Consider the following 22,218-nt stretch of genomic DNA (forward strand, 5'->3'; position numbering starts at 1 on the left):
GCCCACTCTGGATGTGTTCCTGTGTGACTTGTGCTAGATTCTATGAATAGAATAGAATAGAATAGAATAGAATAGAATAGAATAGAATAGAATAGAATAGAATAAACCAGGTTGGAAGAGACCTTCAAGATCATCGTGTCCAACCTATCATCCAACACTACCCAATCAACTAAACCGTGGAACCAAGCATCCTGACAAGCCTCGCCCTGAACACCCCCAGCAACGGCAACCCCACCACCTCCTCGGGCAGCCCATTCCAGTGGGCAATCACTCTCTCTGTGTAAAACTTCCTCCTAACCTCCAGCCTAAACCTCCCCTGGTGCAGCCTGAGACTGTGCCCTCTTGTTCTGGTACTAACATAAGCCCTACAAGGAGAGGCTGAGGGAGCTGGGGTTGCTTAGCCTGGAGAAGAGGAGACTCAGGGGTGACCTTATTACTCTCTACAACTACCTGAAGGGAGGTTGTAGACAGACGGATGTTGGTCTCTTCTCCCAGGCAAGCAGTACCAGAACAAGAGGACACAGTCTCAGGCTGCGCCAGGGGAGGTTCAGGCTGGATGTTAGAAAAAAGTTCTATACAGAAAGAGTGATTGCACATTGGAATGGGCTGCCTGGGGAGGTGGTGGAGTCGCCATCACTGGAGGTTTTTAGGAGAAGACTTAACGGGGTGCTTGGTGCCATGGGTTAGTTGTTTGGGCGGTGTTGGATTGGTTGATGGGTTGGACGTGATGATCTTGAAGGTCTCTTCCAACCTGGTTTGTTCTGTGTATTCTGTGTATGCTCCTGCTCTGGCAGGGGGGTTGATCTGGATGATCTTTGGAGGTTCCTTCCGACCCCTAACATCCTGTGAATTCCACTACCATCTTCCCTCCTAGCACAGACCTGTGTGCCCCTGTCAGTCACTCACTGTGGAAATGCCCCCAGCTGTTTGAGTGTGCTTGTACATCTGGCCCTTTGCCTTCTCAGGATCAGACTCATTATGATTTATTAATCATCTAAAAAAAAAATAAAGCAAGAGGCATTGCTAAACAATGAATATTTATGACCACAGATGTAAGGCTATTGCTTGTGTAAATTGTAGTGGTTTTCTGGTAACGTTCAGGGTGGCTTCCAGTTGACATACATAATTCATAGTTGTTAAGCCATATGTTAAACTGTCATTGGGGGGGGGGGGGGGGAGGAAAAAAACACAGAAGTGCTGCCAGTTTTCACTTGAACCTTATGTAAATAGCAAGAAGTTGATTTTAAACAGTGATATAAAGACTAAGCACCTTGCTGCCATTTACATTGCACTTGATGCATTAAGATAAGTAGCAAAGGCAAAATAAATTCTAAATGCAGCAGGGAAATGAACCACTGAATAAACCACAGTGTACTAAATTAACCAAGTCTAGCTACATGAATGTAAATCACAGTGATAGCAGACCCACGACGTTTTGTCAGTATTGAGAAGTGAAGGAAGCAGCTTGACATTATATCAGAAGCACTGTGGCCAACAGGAACAGGGAGGAGATCATCCCCCTGTACTCACAGTATCACAGTCTCACAGTATAACTAAGGTTGGAAGAGACCCCAAGGATCATCAAGTCCAACCTGTCCCAACAGACCTCACAACTAGACCATGGCACCAAGTGCCACGTCCAATCTCCCCTTGAACACCTCCAGGGACGGCGACTCCACCACCTCCCTGGGCAGCACATTCCAATGACGAATGACTCACTCAGTGAAGAACTTTTTCCTCACTTCGAGTCTAAACCTCCCCTGGCACAGCTTGAGACTGTGTCCCCTTGTTCTGGTGCTGGTTGCCTGGGAGAAGAGACCAACCCCTTCCTGTCTACAACCACCTTTCAGGTAGTTGTAGAGGGCAATGAGGTCACCCCTGATCCTTCTCTTCTCCAGGCTGTTAGCCCAGCTCCCTCAGCCTCTCCTCATAGGGCTTGTGCTCAAGGCCTCTCACCAGCCTTGTTGCCCTTCTCTGGACACTTTCACGTGTTTCAGCACTGGTGAGGCCACACCTCGAGTTTGGCCTTCAGTTCTGGGCCCCTCACTACAGCAAGGATGCTGAGGTGCTGGAGCATGTCCAGCAAAGGGCAGCAAGGATGCTGAAGGGCCTGGAGCACCTGGGCTGTGATGAGTGGGAAGCTGGGATTGTTCAGTCTGGAGAAGCGGAGGCTGAGGGGAGATGTCATTGCTCTCTGCAACTACCTGAAGGAAGATTGGAGTGAGGAGGGGGCAGCCTCTTCACCTTGGTGGCAAGCAACAGGACTAGAGGAAGTGCTTCCAATCTGCACCAGGGGAGGTTCAGGCTGGATGCTAGGAAATATTTCTTCACTGAAAGGGTCCTCAAACAGTGGAATGATCTGCCCAGGGCAGTGTTAGAGTCACCTTCCCTGGGGGTGTTTTAGCAGTGTGGGGACCTGGTGCTTACAGATATGGTTTAGTGTTGATCCTTCAGTGCTGGGGTGAAGGTTGGACTGAATGATCTTGGAGGTATCCTATGATTCTGTGAAATACTTTGTGAAACTGCTGCAAGGAGGATTAATATTTTTACTCTTTGAAAAGAATTCAGTTTGCAGTAACATTGTCATATGTCAGTGATTTTCACACCTCTTGGCTCTACCTGTCGACATATCCTTCAGCTATGAGTTCTCTCTTGATATCAAGACGATATAGAGAGGTAGGTGTTGGTCTCTTCTCACAGGCAATTAGTTACAGAACAAGAGCAGCAAGCTGCACCAGGGTAGCTTTAGGCTGGATGAGAGTAAGAGGCTTTAAGTCATAGAATCATAGAATCAATAAAGTTGGAAAAGACCTCAAAGATCATCAAGTCCAATCTGTCACCCAACACCTCATGACTACTAAACCATGGCACCAAGTGCCACGTCCAATCCCCTCTTGAACACCTCCAGTGATGGTGACTCCACCACCTCCCTGGACAGCACATTCCAATGGCTAACAAGTCTCTGGGAAGAACTTTCTCCTCACCTCAAGTCTAAACTTCCCCTGGCACGGCTTGTGACTGTGTCCTCTTGATCTGGTGCTGGTTGTCTGGGAGAAGAGACCAACCCCCTCCTGGGTACAGCCTCCCTTCAGGTAGCTGTAGAGAGCAATAAGGTCTCCCCTGAGCCTCCTCTTCTCCAGGCTAAGCAACCCCAGCTCCCTCAGCCTCTCCTCATAGAGCTTGTGTTCCAGAACCCTCCCCAGCCTCGTTGCCCTTCTCTGGACACGTTCAAGAGTCTCAATGTCCTTCTTAAATTGAGGGGCTCAGAACTGGACATAGGACTCAAGGTGTGGTCTAACCAGTGCTGAGTGCAGGGGCACAATGACTTCCCTGCTCCTGCTGGCCACACTGTTCCTGATTTCAAGTTGCACCAGGAGAGATTAACTCAGATATTAGGAGAAATTTCTTCACTGAAAGGATTATTAAACAGCAAATGTGGCTCCACAGGGAAGTAGTTTAATCTCTGTTCCTGGCAGTGTTTAAAAGAGCAGGGATGTGGTGCTGAGGGACATGGTTTAGCACCAGACTTGGTAGAGGTAGAGAATGGTTGGACTTGATCTCATAGGTCTTCTCCAAGCAGAATGGTGCTATGATTCTATGCTTTCATCAGCCTCGCTACGTGAAGCGCCAAGCGAATGGCCCACGTCAGGGCTGTAGCCTGTGGGAAACTGGTTTCAAATCACATTGCAAGGGAAGGAACACAGCTGGATCTTGATTGATTATCCCCATTCTGAGTGATTGGTCTAAGCTAGCAGAAAAGACAAGAGGTGGGGGCCTGGTCACAGTTTGTAAGAACTTGCAGCCAAACCCCAAAGTCTGCCAGTAGAATCTCTTAAGCGACAAAGCTGCAGCTGGATGCCAAGGCTGGAAGATGCAGATAGGCAAATTCTGCTTGGAAATCAGCCATAGGCTTTCAACAGCTAGGATAATTAGCAATTGGAATGACCTAATAAGGCTTGTGACTGACTGTTCATCACAGGAATGCTCAAGCTGTGATTAGAGATTTCTCAGAAAGAAAAAGAAAGGGGAGGGGAAAAAAAAAAGTTAAACCACTTTTATTATCCTCATAGCAAACAGTATCTCAAGGAAGTCCTGTGGTTACAAAGGAAACCCAGACTGGGTAGTTAACAGCAATGTTGCTTGGGCTTACATTCCATTAATTTCCATGATCCTAGTGCTGAGCCTTGCACACTCTTCTCATAGCTCTTTGTTCTGCATTGCTTCTGCCAATGATTTACAACGTGCCTGTTAAGCTGCACTGAAAGCCAGTGGAGGATCTCTGCTATTCTGCGTGGTTTGAAGACAGCAAAAAGCTTTTAATGAAAGCTTTTGCAGCCCTTCAGCTGGCTCCAAATGAGTCTTGGCAGCTCATTTCCCATGTGCAAGCCTTAAACGTAGCATTGTCCATAAACCAGGCATCTTTACCTTTTAAAATGCCCTCACTGCTTTCTAAATGAGAAGAGTAGAAAATAGTTATTCTTTCCTTTTTAATGGGTCTTAAACCAAAGCCCTTACAGCTTCTATGGGAGCATGAAGGTGGAACCCCTAGGGACAGATTCAGACAGGAACAGACACAGGCACTGGCAGATGCCCAGAGTGGTGACAGTTCTGCCTTTCCTCACAGAGCTTTGAGGGCTAATGATCCCTAATACAGGCTGGAACACTCCTGGGAACTTGTGCACTTTCTTAGCTGTAATTAGTGCTGTGGGTCAGTGCAGCACCCCAAATATTCTGGTGGACCTTGATTGTGCCTCCTTTTGTATTGCCACCCTGGAACTGACTGCCTTCCAAAAGTGTCTGTGCTCCAGGCTTGTCCTAGTTCTTAACTTCTTTTGACCTGCCAAGAGCTCTGAAGTATCCTTTTCTTCTTGCTTTTATCTTCTGTCATGTCCAAAGTAAAATTGTAAGGACTGTCTACAACTACCTGAAGGGAGGTTGTAGCCAGGGGGGGGGTTGGTCTCTTCTCCCAGGCATCCAGAACAAGAGGACACAGTCTCAAGCTGCAGCAGGGAAGGTTTAGGCTGGATGTTAGGAAGAAGTTCTTCCCAGAAAGAGAGATTGGCCATTGGAATGTGCTGCCCAGGGAGGTGGTGGAGTCACCATTGCTGGAGGTGTTTAGGAAGAGACTGGATGGGGTGCTTGGTGCCATGGTTTAGTTGATTAGATGGTGTTGGGTGATAGGTTGGACTCCTCTCCTCTCCTCTCTTCTCCTTCTCCTTCTCCTTCTCCTTCTCCTTCTCCTTCTCCTTCTCCTTCTCCTTCTCCTTCTCCTTCTCCTTCTCCTTCTCCTTCTCCTTCTCCTTCTCCTTCTCCTTCTCCTTCTCCTTCTCCTTCTCCTTCTCCTTCTCCTTCTCCTTCTCCTTCTCCTTCTCTTTGCTTCTTCTCTTTGCTTCACTTCTCTTCGCTCCAGGAGAAGCTCATTTCATTACTTCTCTTTAGCCTGCAATGCACATGTAATATTTTGGGTGTTAAACAAATACAGAAGAGCTGTATTTGATACTGTTCATTTGGACAGCACAGTTTTTATGCAAATTAAGCCTTTTGTTTCTACTAAAAGGAGAGTGCAGTTATAAAAATGACATTTTTTATTGTTTGATGCTTCCTGGTTGCACTGAGAGATGAACTTCTGGATTTTCTCATCAGAAGTATAATTTTGCAGCTTTCTGCTGTTGCTAGCTGTGAAAAGCCTTGGGAAGCCAAGAGGGAAGGTCCCTGACTTCTGTTCTTCCCTGAGCATCTTTTGCTAAGTTCCAGAGAGTTACTGAAGCTCTGTGCAAATCCAGTGGAGTCATTGGTTTTGCCCAGGTGCAAGCTCACTGAAGAGCATGAATTTCAGAACAGGTGAGGCCACATCTGGAGTATTGTGTCCAGCTCTGGGCCACTCAGGTCAAGAAGGACCTCAGGGAACTGCTTGAAAGAGTCTGGCACAGAGCCACAAAGCTGCTGAGGGCAGTGGAACATCTGCCTGCTGGGGACAGGCTGAGGGAGCTGGGGCTCTTTAGCTTGGAGCAGAGGAGCCTGAGGGGTGACCTCATTCCTGTTGATAAAGATGTGCAGGGCAGTGCTGGGAGGATGGAGCCAGGCTCTGCACAGTGATATCCAACGACAGAACAAAGGGCAATGGGTGCAAGCTGGAGCAGAGGAGATGCCACAGGAACAGAAGGAAAAACATTATCACTGTGAGATTGGCAGAGCCCTGGAGCAGGCTGCCCAGAGAGGTTGTGGAGTCTCCTTCTCTGGAGACTTTCAAATGCTGCATGGATGTGTTCCTGTATGGCCTGCCCTAGGTGATCCTACTCTAGCAGGGGGGTTGGAGGTCCTTTCCAACCCCTTTTGTGGTCATTTCCATCTGTTCTATGATTCTGTGAGTTAAACGCAGGATGCAAAAGAGAGAAAAGCATTTGCTTTACTCCCCAGGTGCAGGTTGGGCAGGCATGGCTGATGGTTAGAAACACCTGCTTTGAGGAGCTGTGCTCTTGTGGGCAAATATAAAGGAATGCCTGAAATAGTTATGACTGGAGCAAAGTGGCTGTGGTTTAATTCACAGAGAAACACAGAACTGGTTTTCCCCAAGCCACTTGGTGCCGTCCCAGTGCAGCATGTTTCCAGGTTTCCACAGCTCAGAGGCCCACGAGAGGATACAGAGCTGCACATGTTGGATTTTTGCCATGCATGGTAATTCACAAGGAGGTAAACCAGCCAGCAAAACCTAGGTGGTGATTACTTTGTTGATGTTCTTTTGTCATTCTATTTATTTATTTAACATTTCCTAATAGGAAAGAATTGATTCAAGAAGGACAAGTGCAGAGTCCTGCATCTGGGGAGGAATGCACCAGTACAGGTTGGGAGGGGATCAGCTGGAGAGCAGCCCTGTGCAGAGGGACCTGGGAGTCCTGGTAGATAGCAAGCTCTCCATGGGACAGCAATGTGCCCTGGTGGCCAAGAAGGCAAATGGGATCCTGGGGTGCATTACGAGGAGTGGGGCCCAGTAGATGGAGGGAGGTTCTGCTCCCCCTCTACTCTGCCCTTGTGAGTCCTCACCAGGAATACTGAATCCAGTTCTGGGCTCCCCAGTTCAAGATGGACAGAGATCTGCTGGAGAGGCTCCAGGGGAGGGCTACCAGCATGATTAGAGGGCTGGAGCACTGCCTGATGAGGAGAGGCTGAGGGACCTGGGGCTTTTTAGTCTGGAGAAGAGAAGATTGAGAGAGGATTTAATAAATGTTTGCAAATATCTGAGGGCTGGGTGTAAAGAGGGAGGGGACAGGCTCTTCTCCATTGCCCCCTGTGATAGGACAAGGGGTAATAGATACAAACTACAGCACAGGAGGTTCCACCTCAACATAAGGAGGAACTTCTTCACTGTGAGGGTCACAGAGCACTGGAACAGGCTGCTCAGAGAGGTTGTGTAGTCTCCTTCTCTGGAGACTTTCAAGGCCCATCTGGATGTGTTCCTCTGTGACCTGAGCTAGATTGTATGGTCCTGCTCTAGCAGGGGGGTTGGACTCGATGATCTCTTTGGGTCCCTTCCATCCCCTGACACCCTGTGAGCCTGTGAATTGCATTCCTGCTTGGAACACATTAAACATAGTATCATAGTATCACAGTATCAGTCAGGGCTGGAAGGGACCACAAGGATCATCTAGTTCCAACCCCCCTGCCATGGGCAGGGACACCCCACACTAGATCAGGCTGAGGAATCAGGAATAATAACTATCTTCCCTTCCAATACAATTGCAAATATCTTTCAAGAATCTGGAATCTTTTAAAATGTATCTTTCAGCTTGTCTGGCTCCCCACAAAGAAAAGAAAAAAGGAATACAATCTCTGATGTGAGCTCTCTGCCTGTGTATAAATATGTCCCTGCGATGCAATTGCTCTTGGGGAACGTTCCACGGTGCAATATATCTGTCAGTGACATTGTTCTTCAGATGATGAGTTTCATCTTGTTACGTCAGTAAATGCATATGCCTCTTGGCCTCCTCCACACAGCTTTCCCTGCCTGAGTGGCTGAGTTTTCATCAGCCTTGCAGGAAAGCTCTTCCTAACCCGCCTAAAACCTCGGGAATGCTGTGTAGTGCACCCCACCGATTAGAATGCTGGGGGGTGTGCCATATCCCATGGCCAATCTAGGAAGGAATTCCGTTCATTGAGGAGACAACACTTGCTGCAGCCTCCAAGTGGGACATTTTGATCTCAGGCAAGGTGTTCCAGACACCTCACAGTACAGCCTTTTAGCTGCTAGATGGCACTCTTGTCAGAGAGTAGAATCAGGTGTGGTAGGAAGCACCAAGCGACTTCACAGAGTCCCTCTGCTTAGCAAGAGCTGTAACAGAAAGCAGCTTCCTGCTGCCTACTACATGGATTTACATTTCAGGATTTGATTTGTGCCGTGTGAGCTCTTACTCAGCGCTGGTTAGGCCACACTTTGAGTCCTGTGTCCAGTTCTGGGGCCCTCAGTCTAGGAAAGATGTTGAGCTGCTGGAAGGTGTCCAGAGAAGGGCAACAAAGCTGGGAAGGGGTCTGGAGCACAGCCCTGTGAGGAGAGACTGAGTGAGCTGGGATTGCTTAGCCTAGAGAAGAGGAGGCCCAGGGGAGACCTCCTTGCTGACTACAACTACCTGAAGGGAGGTTGTAGCCAGGAGGGGGTTGGTCTCTTCTGCCAGGCAACCAGCAGCAGAACAAGAGGACACAGTCTCAAGCTGCACCAGGGAAGTTTTAGGATGGAGGTTAGGAAGAAGTTCTACAGAGAGAGAGAGATTGCACATTGGAATGTGCTGCCCAGGGAGGTGGTGGAGTCACCATCCCTGGAGGTTCAGGAAGAGACTTGATAGGGTGCTTGATTGCATGGTTTAGTTGATTAGATGGTGTTGCATGATAAGTTGGACGTGATGATGTTGAAGGTCTCTTCCAACCTGGTCTGGTCTGGTCTGGTCTGGTCTGGTCTATTCTATTCTATTCTATTCTATTCTATTCTATTCTACCCTACCCTACCCTACCCTACCCTACCCTACCCTACCCAACCCTATCCTATCCTATCCTATCCTATCCTATCCTATCCTATCCTATCCTATCCTATCCTATCCTATCCTATCCTATCCCATCCTGCTTCTTGATTTCCCAGTTTTGCAAGCTGCTGAGCTGTCTCCCAGCACAGCAGTCTCCCAGCACTGGATGATTTTTTCTTGACTTGTGAAGCCAGCAGATCATGTCAGAATCCTGACTGAGGCCTGGTTTTCAAAACACAGTAAAGATCTTACCCCACTAGACATATCAAACAAACCCAGAGGCATGAAAAGTCTTAGTCACTCTGCCACTTAGGATTTGAGAGGATGATTCACTTTATGTGAAACTTTGAATTTGATATCTTGCCTTTTTATTTTCCACAGCTCTTAATGCTAGAGAGATTTCTGAAGTGACCTTTTTGGTCATGTTTCCTCCTTCCTGGCTCTGTTGTATAAGTCACAATTTTCTCTTTTTCACCTCAATATGTTTATAAAAGATTTTCTTCTCTTTTAACTGCTTTGGCTAGCATTAACTTGCTCTGCTGTTTGATGTCCTCACTGGTTTTCCCCGAGTGAAACTGTTAGGCATGGTGTCCTTCAGGCCTTCTTGGAGTATAATCACTTAGACCTTCTTTATGTCCTCTATAATTACTGAGTGGGAAAAGCCAAAATGAAATGAAATGCATCTGTGCTTTCACAGAACTGCTTTTTAAAGCAGCCTTCCAGATAAATGATGGACTCCATTTATGTACTGCATGGAGTATTTATGTGATGCATACATTGGGCCAAACTGTTTGTGCTTCTGCTTGGGTTTGCTATGGCCTAGTCCTGCCAGCATTCTCCCAAAGGAGATGTGCTCTGTTTGAACAGCTGAGCTGAGGAAAGGGGATGCTGGATAACAGCGCTTCCCACAGTGTTTGAGGCACGACCACAATGGCAGTAGGTGTGTAGACAAGATCACAGAATCACAGAATCACCAAGGTTGGAAGAGACCTCAAAGATCATCAAGTCCAATCTGTCAGCACAGATCTCATGACTAAACCATGGCACCAAGGGCCACATTACAGTTAAATACAAGAAAGACAAAGTTGAGTTTATTATGAAACCACTCTCTCATGAGCAGGAGCATAGAATCATAGAATCAATAAGGTTGGAAAAGACCTCAAAGATCATCAAGTCCAACCTGTCACCCAACACCTCATGACTACTAAACCATGGCACCAAGTGCCACGTCCAATCCTCTCTTGAACACCTCCAGGGATGGAGACTCCACCACCTCCCTGGGCAGCACATTCCAATGGCAAATTACTCTTTCTGGGAAGAATTTCTTCCTAACATCCAGCCTAAGCCTCCCCTGCCACAGCTTGAGACTGTGTCCTCTTGTTCTGGTGCTGGTTGCCTGGGAGAAGAGACCAACCCCCTCCTGGCTACAGCCTCCCTTCAGGTAGTTGTAGAGAGCAAGAAGGTCTCCCCTGACCCTCCTCCTCTCCAGGCTAAGCAACTCCAGCTCCCTCAGCCTCTCCTCAGAGGGCTGTGCTCGAGGCCTCTCCCCAGCCTCATTGCCCTTCTCTGGACACGTTCAAGTGTTTCAATGTCCTTCTTAAACTGAGGGGCCCAGAGCTGGACACTGGATTCAAGGTGTGGCCTAACCAGGGGCACAATGACTTCCCTGCTCCTGCTGGCCACACTATTCTTGATGCATGCCAGGATGCCATTGGCCTTCTTGGCCATCTGGGCACACTGCTGGCTAGATCGTGCCTTCGGTGCAATTCCACCTCCCAACAACCTCCGCGACACAACTCAGCGGCGGAATTTCTGCCCTGGAGAGTACCCGCTGTATTCCTAGTGCTGCTTTGGGAGAGCCTTTTCCAAAGGCACAATATGGTTTGTATGAAACCTTTGACCTGGATTCTAATCTGATTTGGAGTCATTTAAATTCAGAAGAGTGCTGGGTGAACTCTAATGTAAGTGAGGTACTTGTCCTTGGGATAGTAGCGGCGAAACGCAAACAGCAGCTGGCTCTGTGTGGTGAGCTAATTTGATTATACACTTTCAGCCCCACTCAAACAAAGTAATGACCTTCTTATTATTTCAAGAAACCTGCTTGGAGAGGATGGGGGCATCGTATTTCTCCTATAAAATCTACATTCAAATGCATTCTTTAGATGCACACATTGCTAGAGGTCTGCTTGGGGAAGCATGAAAGCCTGCTAGATTTCACTGATCGCAGTCGCTTTAAGCCGGGCGACGGAGAGTTGTTTGTACACAAAGAAAACAAGGCTGGCAGCGGAGGATCACAGAGAGGGGTTGCTTTTGTGGTTTCATTCTTCTGTGCACCAAGTGCCAGAAGGATTGGGTGTCTTTGCAAGAATTATCTTGGGCTAAGGTAACCACTAGACAAAACAATCTGCGTTCTGTGGAAGCTAAGTATTCTTTTCATGATTCCTCTCTCAAGTCGCCTTTGAAGTTTGACAGCGAGCAGTTAAAAAACAGGGGGTTGAATCTTGCTTTGCCTAGATGGAAATTAAAGTGAATTTCAGGGCTCTCTCTTGATGTGAAGTTTAGGGGTTTTTTTTGGGGGCTAAATATTAAACCCATAGCTACATGTTGTCTTTTCTGGGTACTGAGATATTTTGATATGCCTTTACCTCTTTTCTCTCAAGTTAAATGGCTTTACAATACCAGTGTTCAACGTTTCATCATCACCTTCAAATTTACAGCAGGAGCAGAGGAGTGAAGAGCACTTTTCAATAGCAGATTGTGAGCCATTACACAGACCTTACTAATGCTGATGGTGGTACAGCTCTGTAATGCCTGCTGTTTTATCTTTGTGTTTTGCCAAAGGGTGAAAAGGAGAAGCTGACGTGGAGCGACCGTATGCCTGGATACGCAGCAAACTTGGGCCTGATTTTATTTATGGTAATAGAAGCTGGGTTTCTGCACATGTATTAGGTGTGAGAAAGCTTGCAGTAGAGCACCTTGAGTGGAATCCTCAATGAGTATCCTCAAAGGTGCTAAAAATCTGAAGAAAGCTTGGTTGAGAACTTGTAGTTTGAGAGAAATCTGGGTCCTACGAGGAAAACTTCACAGAATCAATAAAGGTTGGAAAGGACCTCAAAGATCATCAAGTCCAACCTGTCACCCAGCACCTCATGACTACTAAACCATGGCACCAAGTGCCACATCCAATCCTCTCTTGAACACCTCCAGGGATGGTGACTCCACCACCTCCTTGGGCAGCCCATTCCAATGGCCAACAGCTCTCTCTGTGAAGAACTTTCTCCTCGCCTCGAGGAAAAGCACCCTGATGAACAGTGCAGAGGGATGTGGAGGTTGTGGGTCGATACAAGGATGCCCATGAGCTAATAATGTGCCCTTGTGGCCAAGAAGGCCAATGGCATCCTGGAGTGGATTAGAAGGGCTGTGGTTAGTAGGTTGAGAGAGGTTCTGCTTCTCCTCTATGCTGCCCTGGTAAGGCCACATCTGGAATATTTTGTCCAGTTCTGGGCCACTCAGGTCAAGAAGGACCTCAGGGAACTGCTTGAAAGAGTCTGGCACAGAGCCACAAAGCTGCTGAAGGCAGTGGAACATCTCCCTGCTGAGGACAGGCTGAGGGAGCTGGTGCTCTTTAGCTTGGAGCAGAGGAGCCTGAGGGGTGACTTCATTCCTGTTGATAAAGATGTTCAGGGCAGTGTCAGGAGGATGGAGCCAGGCTCTGCTCAGGGATGTCCAATGACAGAACAAAGGGCAATGGGTGCAAGCTGGAGCAGAAAAGGTTGCACAGGAACAGAAGGAAATGCTTTTGTAATGTGAGGGTGACAAAACAGTGGAACAGGCTGCTTGGGAGGGTTGAGGACTCCTCCTCCGGAGACACTCAAAGCCCACTTGGATGTGTTCCTGTGACCCTGCTCTGGCAGGGGAGTTGGACTGGATGATCTTTCTGCGTCCCTTCCAACCCCTAACATGCTGTGATTCTGTGAAGACTCCCAGCTCTCAATGTCTATGTCCACCTTTATTCATCTTTTTCCAAGGGCTTTTTATGAGAGGGCTGCTGGCTGGATGACTTTGCTATGATGACAGCAGCTTGTTCCTCCATGCTGTCTCTGCCATAGGGTTTCTGCTTCACTCTCCATTATCTGCTGAAAGGAAGCTCACTGTCTATTTGCCTGTGTTCACGGTATTCTTTATGCTCTGTCAGGATGCCATTGGCCTTCTTGGCCACCTGGGCACGCTGCTGGCTCATGTTCAGCCTACTATCGACGAGTACCCCTAGGTCCCTTTCTGCCTGGCTGCTCTCCAGCCGCTCTGACCCCAGCCTGTAGCACTGCATGGGGTTGTTGTGGCCAATGTGTAGAACCTGGCACTTAGATGTGATAAATCTCTTTGAGATGTTACAGTAAGCAGGGAGTGTAATGCCTAGGCTGTGACTCAGGAAAGCACTTTAAGCTCATGCTTAGGGGAGATTTAAACATGTGGTTAAAGTCAAGAGCACATGTAAGCACCTTGCCTGCAAAACAGTGACTTGCAAAAGCCACATCACTGCTGCAATCCAGCCCTACTCAGTATACTCTAAGTCTCAACTGATGACAGTCAGAGGTTCTATTTGCAAAGCAAATGCTTGGTATGGCTCAGTGCAGTGAACTCACTCAAAATGTTGTAATGTAAATGTAATGTAAATATGTTCTTCACATGTGTGAATGACACACCTAATAGCCACAGAAAATAGACTGAATATGCTTAATATGGACTGGGTTGGAGTGGAACTCTTTAGTCTATGTAATGTTACCCCCCACAGGCTGGGCACAGCCTCACTATGAAGTGAGGGCTCAGTGAGCTAGTTTCGTCACTTGAGAAGCTAATCATAGAATTGGTAGGGTTGGAAGGGACCTCAAGGATCATCCAGTTCCAACCCCGCTGCCATGGGCAGGGATACCTCACACTAGGTCAGGTTGCTCAGAGCCACATTCAACCTGGCCTTAAAAACCTCCAGGGATGAGGCTTCCACCACCTCCCTGGGCAACTTGTTCCAGTGTTTCACCACCCTCATGGGGAAGAATTTCTTCCTAACATCTAATCTGAATCTACCCATTTCTGGTCCTATCACTACCTGAGACCCTAAAAAGTCCCTCCCCAGCTTTCTTGTAACCCCCTTCAGATACTGGAAGGCCACAATTAATTCTCCTCAGAGCCTTCTCTTCTCCAGACTGAATAGCCCCAACTTCCTCAGTTTGTCCCCAAAGGAGAGGAACTCCAACCCTCTGATCATCCTCATGGGCCTTCTCTGGACATGTTCCAGCACCTCCAGATCCTTCCTGTAATGCAGGCTCCAGAACTGTACATGCAAACGTTTGGCTTCTGTGACTAGTAATAATATATGTCACAAATCAGAAAGCCCTCAGCTAGAAGGTATGTGCTGTGGCAAAGATTTCCCAGCATGGGCTGTAAACATTGGTAGCAGCTGGCAGAGAGCAAGACAACATGGAGCAATGCACAAGAGTTCAGCCTGTTCCTTCTTTAGGACCCCATTGCCTTATTCTTACTCACGCGGCATAATACTTGACTCTGGAATAGCCCTGCTGGGGAGCCAGAGAACTATTTGGTCATTAAATTGCTGTCCTTCTTGGATGAAGGTATCAGTCTAGCCCACAGGGTTTTATAGCTTCCTCCTCAGATCTAGTATGTTTTCCTGTTTGTCTTCATTCATACCAGGCTCAGTAGGTGACCACTCCTGCAGCCAATTTTCACATCTGTTTCGAAGCAATTCAGTCCTTGAAGGACTAGTTTAGATATTTGGGGAAGAAACTGCCTGCCACAGCAGGGGATAGAACTGGCTGGGTGAAAAGTTGACGGTGACAACAAACCCCAGAGTAAACACCTGAATGAAAGGTGACCATCCAACCTGTAAAGTGGGCAGGGGAACAAAAAGTGTTGTAGTGAGCTAGGGAAATGCTGTAAAGATACAGGAACCAGTCCTTAGTGACTGTCTGGGGAGTGAGGACTGGGCTCTGAGTTGCTGTGCAGCCCTCCACACCCTCCACAATTTTCTCTTGTAGCTGGATAATACAGATAATAAAGGCTCCTAAAGGGAGTGTTTTTCCATCTGTGTCTAAGCAGATGTTTCAGACAGGCTGGGCAGCTGAGGAGTTACTGAAGCCCTCAAGCTTTTGCAAAAGCAGTATCTTTGTTCTTGAAGCAAATAACATGATTTTTCCTTTGTCTGGCTATGGCACTGCATGAATTGAAAAGGCTGCAACAGTGCAAGCCTCTGATGGTCTCCTGTCATCCAATAATCTTCTTCACAGCTATGGATCTCTTAAATCATTTGGTCAGTCAGGTCTAAGAGTTTGCTACTGTACCCAGTTGGCCAAGAATCCAGGTGGCCTGGATCAGGAACAGTGTGGCCAGCAGGAGCAGGGAGGTTATTGTACCCCTGTACTCAGCACTGCTTAGGCCACACCTTGAGTCCTGTGTCCAGTTCTGGGCCCCTCAGTTTAGGAAAGATGTTGAGGTGCTGGAAGGTGTCCAGAGAAGGGCAACAAAGCTGGGGAGGGGTTTGGAGCACAGCCCTGTGAGGAGAGGCTGAGGGAGCTGGGGTTGCTTAGCCTGGAGAAGAAGAGGCTCAGAGGAGACTTTATTGCTGTCTCCAACTACCTGAAGGGAGGTTGTAGCCAGGTGGGGGTTGGTCTCTTCTCCCAGGCAACCAGCACCAGAACAAGAGGACACAGTCTCAAGCTGTGCCAGGGGAGGTTTAGGCTGGATGTTAGCAAGAAATTCTTCCCAGAAAGATTGGCCATTGGAACATTGGAATGTGCTGCCCAGGGAGGTGGTGGAGTCACCATCACTGGAGGTGTTTAGGAAGAGCCTGGATGGGGTGCTTGGTGCCATGGTTTAGTTGATTAGATGGTGTTGGGTGATAGGTTGGGCTTGATGATCTCAAAGGTCTTTTCCAACCTGGTCTATTCTATTCTATTCTATTCTATTCTATTCTATTCTATCTATTCCACTCCACTCCACTCCACTCCACTCCACTCCACTCCACTCCACTCCACTCCACTCCACTCCACTCCACTCCACTCCACTCTACTCTACTCTACTCTACTCTATTCTAACATCCATAACCTGAAATTTCCTCATTCTCTGTTTAGTGGTGGCTGTCCTTTGATCTTTGAGGTCTCATCCATCCTTGATGATTCTGTGATTCTGTGTGATTCTGTGAATTCCATAAACTATTGCAGGGTCATTAAAGCAAAATGTTCAACTCCCTTAAACCTGTGCTCTGAATCAAGGGCCCCTAGGCCCATTGCAATAATTGCAACAGTCTAATCTTGCACATTTAGGTAGCCATCTCGAGGATCTCAAGGTGTTTGACCCCAAATAATGAATGTACACTGGAATCCTTGCCCCAGGCAAAAAAAGGAAAGAGAAAAATGTGCTCTCTCCCTCCCTTTCCTGCCCTGGCTGAGAAAATTTGCTGGGTTTTCATTGTTACTTCATTGAATTTTTTTCTTCTTGTTATTTATGTCATTGTGGAGTGGTTTGGGGGTTTGGAAACCAAAATACTGTAGCTCTGTGCACTTCAAATGCCTCTTGTGGGAACTCGACCTCAAATAGCAGGGCTGATTTTCCTCATCTCATGGGTCAAAGCCAGCTCATGAAATGTGCCAGGACACTAATTGGCTTCTGGGACATGAATGCAAACTGAAGCCCTGCTAAATCACTTTAGGTCATTCTGAAAAGAATAACAACAAGAAAATATTTTGGAGTAGAATAGAATAGAATAGAATAGAATAGAATAGAATAGAATAGAATAGAATAGAATAGGATTAGAGTAAAATAGAATAGAGTAGAATAGAGTAGGATAGAGTAGGATAGGATAGAATAGAACAGAATAGAGTAGAATAGGAGTAGAATAGAGTAGAGTAGAGTAGAGTAGAGTAGAGTAGAACAGAATAGAATAGAATAGAGCAAAAACAGAAATGGGTAGATTCAAATTGGATGTTAGGAAGAAGTTCTTCCCCATGAGGGTGGTGAGACACTGGAACAGGTTGCCCAGGGAGGTGGTGGAAGCCTTATCCCTGGAGGTTTTTAAGGCCAGGCTGGATGTGGCTCTGAGCAATCTGACCTAGTGTGAGGTGTCCCTGCCCATGGCAGGGGGGTTGGAACTGGATGATCCTTGGGGTCCATTCCAACCCTAACAATTCTGTGATTCTACCTCCTTTCAGGCAGCTGTGGAGAGCAATAAGATCTTCCCTCAGCCTTCTCTTCTCCAGACTAAACAACGCCAGCTCTCCCAGCCTCTCCTCTTATGATGCTCTCCAAACACCTCCCCAGCCTCATTGCTCCACTCTGTACACCCCCCAGCCCCTCAGTATCTTTCCTATCCTGTGGCGCCCAGTACTGAACCCAGCACTCAAGCTGCGGTCTCAGCAGGGCTGGTTGTGAACAGTGGTACCAAAGTGGAGCTAATCTCTCTGTTCATTTCTTTGCAGATCATGCTGACCTGCTCAGCAGTGTTTGGAGTGATCGTTTACCGGATCACAACCGCAGCAGCTTTGTCATTCAGCACCAATCAGACGCCCAGGTCAAACGTCCGGGTGACCGTGACGGCCACGGCTGTCATCATCAACCTCGTCGTCATACTTATACTTGATGAGATTTATGGAGCTGTTGCCAAATGGCTGACAGAAATTGGTAAAAACTATCATCCCACCACGTTTCTCCTTAGCATGTTATATGTAGTGGCATAAAAGCAGGTGAAAAGGTGCTAATGGGAATACAGAGACAGCCTGAGAGAGTTGGGGTTGTTCAGTGTGGAGAAGAGAAGGCTCCGGGGAGACCTAATTGTGGCCTTCCTGTGTATGAAGGGGGCTACAAGAAAGCTGGGGAGGGACTTTTGAGGGTGTCAGAGCGTGATAGGACTAGGGGGAATGCAACAAAACTAGAAGTGGGTAGATTGAGATTGGATGTTAGGAAGAAGTTCTTCCCCATGAGGGTGGTGAGACACTGGCACAGGTTGCCCAGGGAGGTGGTGGAAGTCTCATGCCTGGAGGTTTTGAAGGCCAGGCTGGATGTGGTTCTGAGCAACCTGCTGTAGTGTGAGGTGTCCCTGCCCATGGCAGGGGGGTTGGAACTGGATAATCCTTGAGGTCCCTTCCAACCCTAACAATTCTATGATTAGCTTCTCAAGTGAAGAAACTAGCTCACTGAGCCCTCACTTCATAGTGAGGTTATTCACCCATGAGGATGACAGAACACTGGAACAGGCTGCCCAGGGGAGTTGTGGAGTCTCCTCTGGAGGCATTCAAAACCCACCTGGATGCATTCCTGTGTGATCTGGTATAGATGACCCTGCTCTGGCAGGGGGGTTGGACTAGATGACCTTTCAAGGTCCCTTCCAACCCCTAATGTTCTGTGATTCTGTTGTTCTGTGAATACAGAGAGCTTGAAGAATAGGCAGGTGGACTCTGTGCACCTCTTGTGGATTCAGCAAAGCAGGGCACTAATGCCCATTTACTACAGATCAGACCAGCAGACCTGCCTGTATACTCCTATTTTCAGGTTGGAGTGTATGACCTTCAATAATCAAGTGGTGTCAGAATTGACTTGTAACTCATTTTGGACTTAATCAGAAGGAGTGCTTCACCATGAGAGCAGTGAGACACTGGAACAGGTTGTCCAGGGAGGTGGTAGAAGCCTCATCCCTGGAGGTTTTAAGATCAGGCTGGATGTGGCTCTGAGCAACTTGATGTAGTGTGAGCTGTCCCTGGCCATGGCAGGGAGGGTTGGAAGTGGACAATCCTTGAGGTCCTTTCCAACTCTAACAATTCTGTGATTCTATGATTTTCTCACTTGTCATTCCACTTCCATCAAGGAAAAGCCAGTCAAATGGAGATAAAACTACTTGAGTTTGTGCCTTATCAAGGCAGCAATCCCATCAGTGAGCTAAGGCCCACGTCCTGGATATCTCAGCCCATTCTCAACCTGGAAAGTTTCAGCTGCCCAGTTTTTGTGTGACATGCTGCACAACAAAACATATCTTAGGAGGGGGTGGAGGGATGGCTGGTGCTTTGGGGCTTTTTCTTTGTTGTTTGTTTGGCTTTTTGTTGGTGGTGTTTTGCTTAGCTTCATTGGGGTTTTGGGTTGTTATCAAGTTTTGTGGTGGTGTTTGGCTGTGTGAAAGTTTTCTCTCCCACTAATGCATCCATCCTGGCTGAAGGCATTTCTTGTGCAGCAGCCTCCACTAGCTAGAGGACAAATTCTATGCATGCACCAGTTGGTATGGTGTAGTATATCTGGGTCTGGGGAGGGAGTGAAATGCTGAGAGTGTCTCTAGACCATATATGGTCTGCAAATTTGTAATTCAGAGGCTGAGCTCATCTCTGTGGGAGTTCCCCATAAGGCAAAGGCTGGGATTTTTCTCCCTCAAATTAAAAGCTTCAGCACTGTTATTCAATACTCCTCTTGCCCTGAGCTGTTGTCCTAGGGATCTATCCAGCAGATGGGGTCATCTACAAATGGCTCAGATCCTTGGAGGGTTTAATGAAACTTTTCTGTGCATACAGGTGGATCAGGCTCAGCAGATTCTTTACTGGCCTTTTGTGAAAGCACAGTTCAAACTATCACAGATAAAGCTGGGCAGTGAGGACTCTGCTTAAGAGTTTGACCATCCCTTAACTGCTCAAATAAACACCATGCTTCTGTTAAAAGCAAACAACAACAAGCAAGCAAAATGACCAAACTGAGGTGTGGGGTGAAATACAGCTGGACCAAGGTCATTCTTCTTGTCACTGCTGTATTAGCAATTCAGTCCCCCATTTCCCTGGTTGGTGCTCCCATGACACTTCCTTTTCACCCATTGAAGACAGGAGCTGAAAGTGGTAATTTGACATCTTAGAATCATAGAATCAACCAGGTTGGAAAAGACCTCAGAGATCTTCAAGTCCAACCTATTACCTAACATCACAACTAAACCATGGCTCCAAGTGCCATGTCCAATCCTTTTTTGAACACCTCCAGGGGGATATCAGGGATGGTTTACACATTTATCAACTGATTTCTCTGGTTTGCTTATTTATTTATTTGTTTTTGTCTCCCCCAGAGGTACCAAAAACAGAGAAAACCTTTGAGGAGAGGCTGATTTTGAAGGCATTCCTACTGAAGTTTGTGAATTCTTATGCACCAATTTTTTATGTTGCCTTTTTTAAAGGAAGGTAGGATATCTGTCCTGTGATGTAAATATTTGTGTGTCCATGTATGTATGTGCCTGCATAAGTCTGTAGTGGTAGAACTGTGTTTAAAAACAGGGATAGAGGAGTCCAAACACTCTCTGGGGCTGTTCACCTTCAGTTGCTATGAAAAACATCTCTCTCATGGTTTGAGGCTGGGTGCCTTTGAGAGCCATGAAGTTACAGACCTCCAGAGGCTAGATAGGTTCAGGGGTGGACTGGAAAAGTGTAATTCTTTGTAATTCCATTCCCAGAATGGCTGCATCTAGCCTTCATAAGGGGACAGCACAAGCTGCCTCTGCCCCTTCTCCTCTCCCTGCCCCCTCCGTGGGCTGCCTTATCTCCTGTTGCTATGGGGGAAGGTTTCAGCCTTGGGGAGCCTGCTAGCAGCCTGGGCAAAGCTAAATTTCTATCACCATCATTTTGGGCCTGGTGTGGGGAGACAGTAGCAAGGAAGAATTGAGGGGAGCATTTGAGGCCTGGATTTTGGCCAGGTTTGGTGGAGGCTGGGGAAGCTTTGGCTTAAGGAGGTTCTTGGATAACCATGGCCTATGGATGTTTTTGTATTTTATACCTTTTGCACTGTAGCATGTATTTTATGAGTAGCACTTCCATCTAAACATCCAATACTACTCTGTATTTCACTCCAATGCTATGGGAAGCTTTTCTTCAACTATTTTGAGAGGAGTTAGAGAGCCTGTCCTGCTCCGTACACACAGCCAATGTCCTCAGCAAGGCTGTCTAAACCTTGCTTTTGAATGGCAGGGCATGGTGTGGAGTGCATTGTGGATGAGAAGCTCAACATGAGCCAGCAGTGAGCACTTGCAGCCCAGAAAGCCAATCCCATCCTAGGCTGCATCAAGAGAAGCAGAGCCAGCAGGTCAAGAGAGGTGATTCTTCCCTCTGCTCGCTCTGGTGAGACCCCACCTGGAGTGCTGCATCCAGTTCTGGAGCCCCTACTACAAGAAAGATCTGGAGTTGCTGGAACCTGTACAGAGAAGGGCCACAAGGATGATCAGAGGGTTGGAGCTCCTCTGATATGAGGACAGACTCAGATAGTTGGGGCTATTCAGTGTGGAGAAGAGAAGGCTCCAAGCAGACCTTATTGTGGCTTCCAGCATCTGAAAAGGGCTCCAAGAAAGCTGGGGAGGGACTTTTTAGGGTGTCAGGGAGTGATAGGACCAGGGGGAATGGAACAAAACTAGAAATGGGCAGATTCAGATTGGATGTTAGGAAGAAATTCCTAACAGGGTGGTGAGACACTGGAGCAGGTTGCCCAGGGAGGTGGTGGAAGCCTCATCCCTGGAGGTGTTTAAGACCAGGCTGGATGTGACTCTGAGTAACCTGCTCTAGTGCAAGGTGTCTCTCCCCATGTCATGGGGGTTGGAACAGGATGATCCTTGAGGTGCCTTCCACCCCTAACAATTCTACGATACCGTGATTATTCTGAAATGAGTCTGGCTTGAATTTGTTTCTAAAATAAGAATAACCTCAGAAAATGACTTGGTTTGGTTTCAAAAGGCTGCTGCATCTCTGAGGGAATGGCACTGCTCTCACTTTCCACACATCAGCAAATTGTTCTCTGTGTATCATTTAGCAAAGGAAGGCTTTTCCTCTTCCGTTTCAAGTTGTGGAACCACTTCCCCTATGACTTTCTCAACAGCTTTTATATTTGGGGTTTGTGTGTGCTTGTGTGTGTGCTGCTCCCTCTTCTGAAGGCAAAATTGAGAAATAATTGCAGTCCAGTGGAAGTTGCATGTCGAACAGGCAAATGAACTGCTTGACCAAAGAGCTCATTCAGCTGTCCTGCTAAAGAAGTGTGATTTCCTACGGGTTCAGCATCGGTGCCTTTTGGGAGCCTGCTATCCACAGCATAACACATGTTCTTGAATGGACAGCTTCAAAATGATTGTTTGCAAGGAAAAAAAGTTGTTTAAAACATCCTCTGGATTCTGTTTCATACCAATTTTACATTCCCCCCCCCGCCC

The 22,218-nt window shown here is 47.3% G+C and overlaps 1 protein-coding gene across 1 annotated transcript in view; it reads left to right on the forward strand.

Moving 5' to 3' along the window:
* The window catches only part of ANO2 (anoctamin 2), a 169,858-nt gene that overhangs the window by 112,542 nt on the left and 35,098 nt on the right, over positions 1-22,218 (forward strand). The window contains exons 15-17 of the mRNA XM_054177870.1: positions 11,850-11,924; positions 17,495-17,696; positions 20,104-20,215. Coding sequence (XP_054033845.1) covers positions 11,850-11,924; positions 17,495-17,696; positions 20,104-20,215 — 389 coding nt within the window. The remainder of the gene's footprint in view (positions 1-11,849; positions 11,925-17,494; positions 17,697-20,103; positions 20,216-22,218) is intronic.

Source organism: Dryobates pubescens, chromosome Z (genome assembly GCF_014839835.1).
Source record: "Dryobates pubescens isolate bDryPub1 chromosome Z, bDryPub1.pri, whole genome shotgun sequence".
NCBI classification, from domain to species: domain Eukaryota; kingdom Metazoa; phylum Chordata; class Aves; order Piciformes; family Picidae; genus Dryobates; species Dryobates pubescens.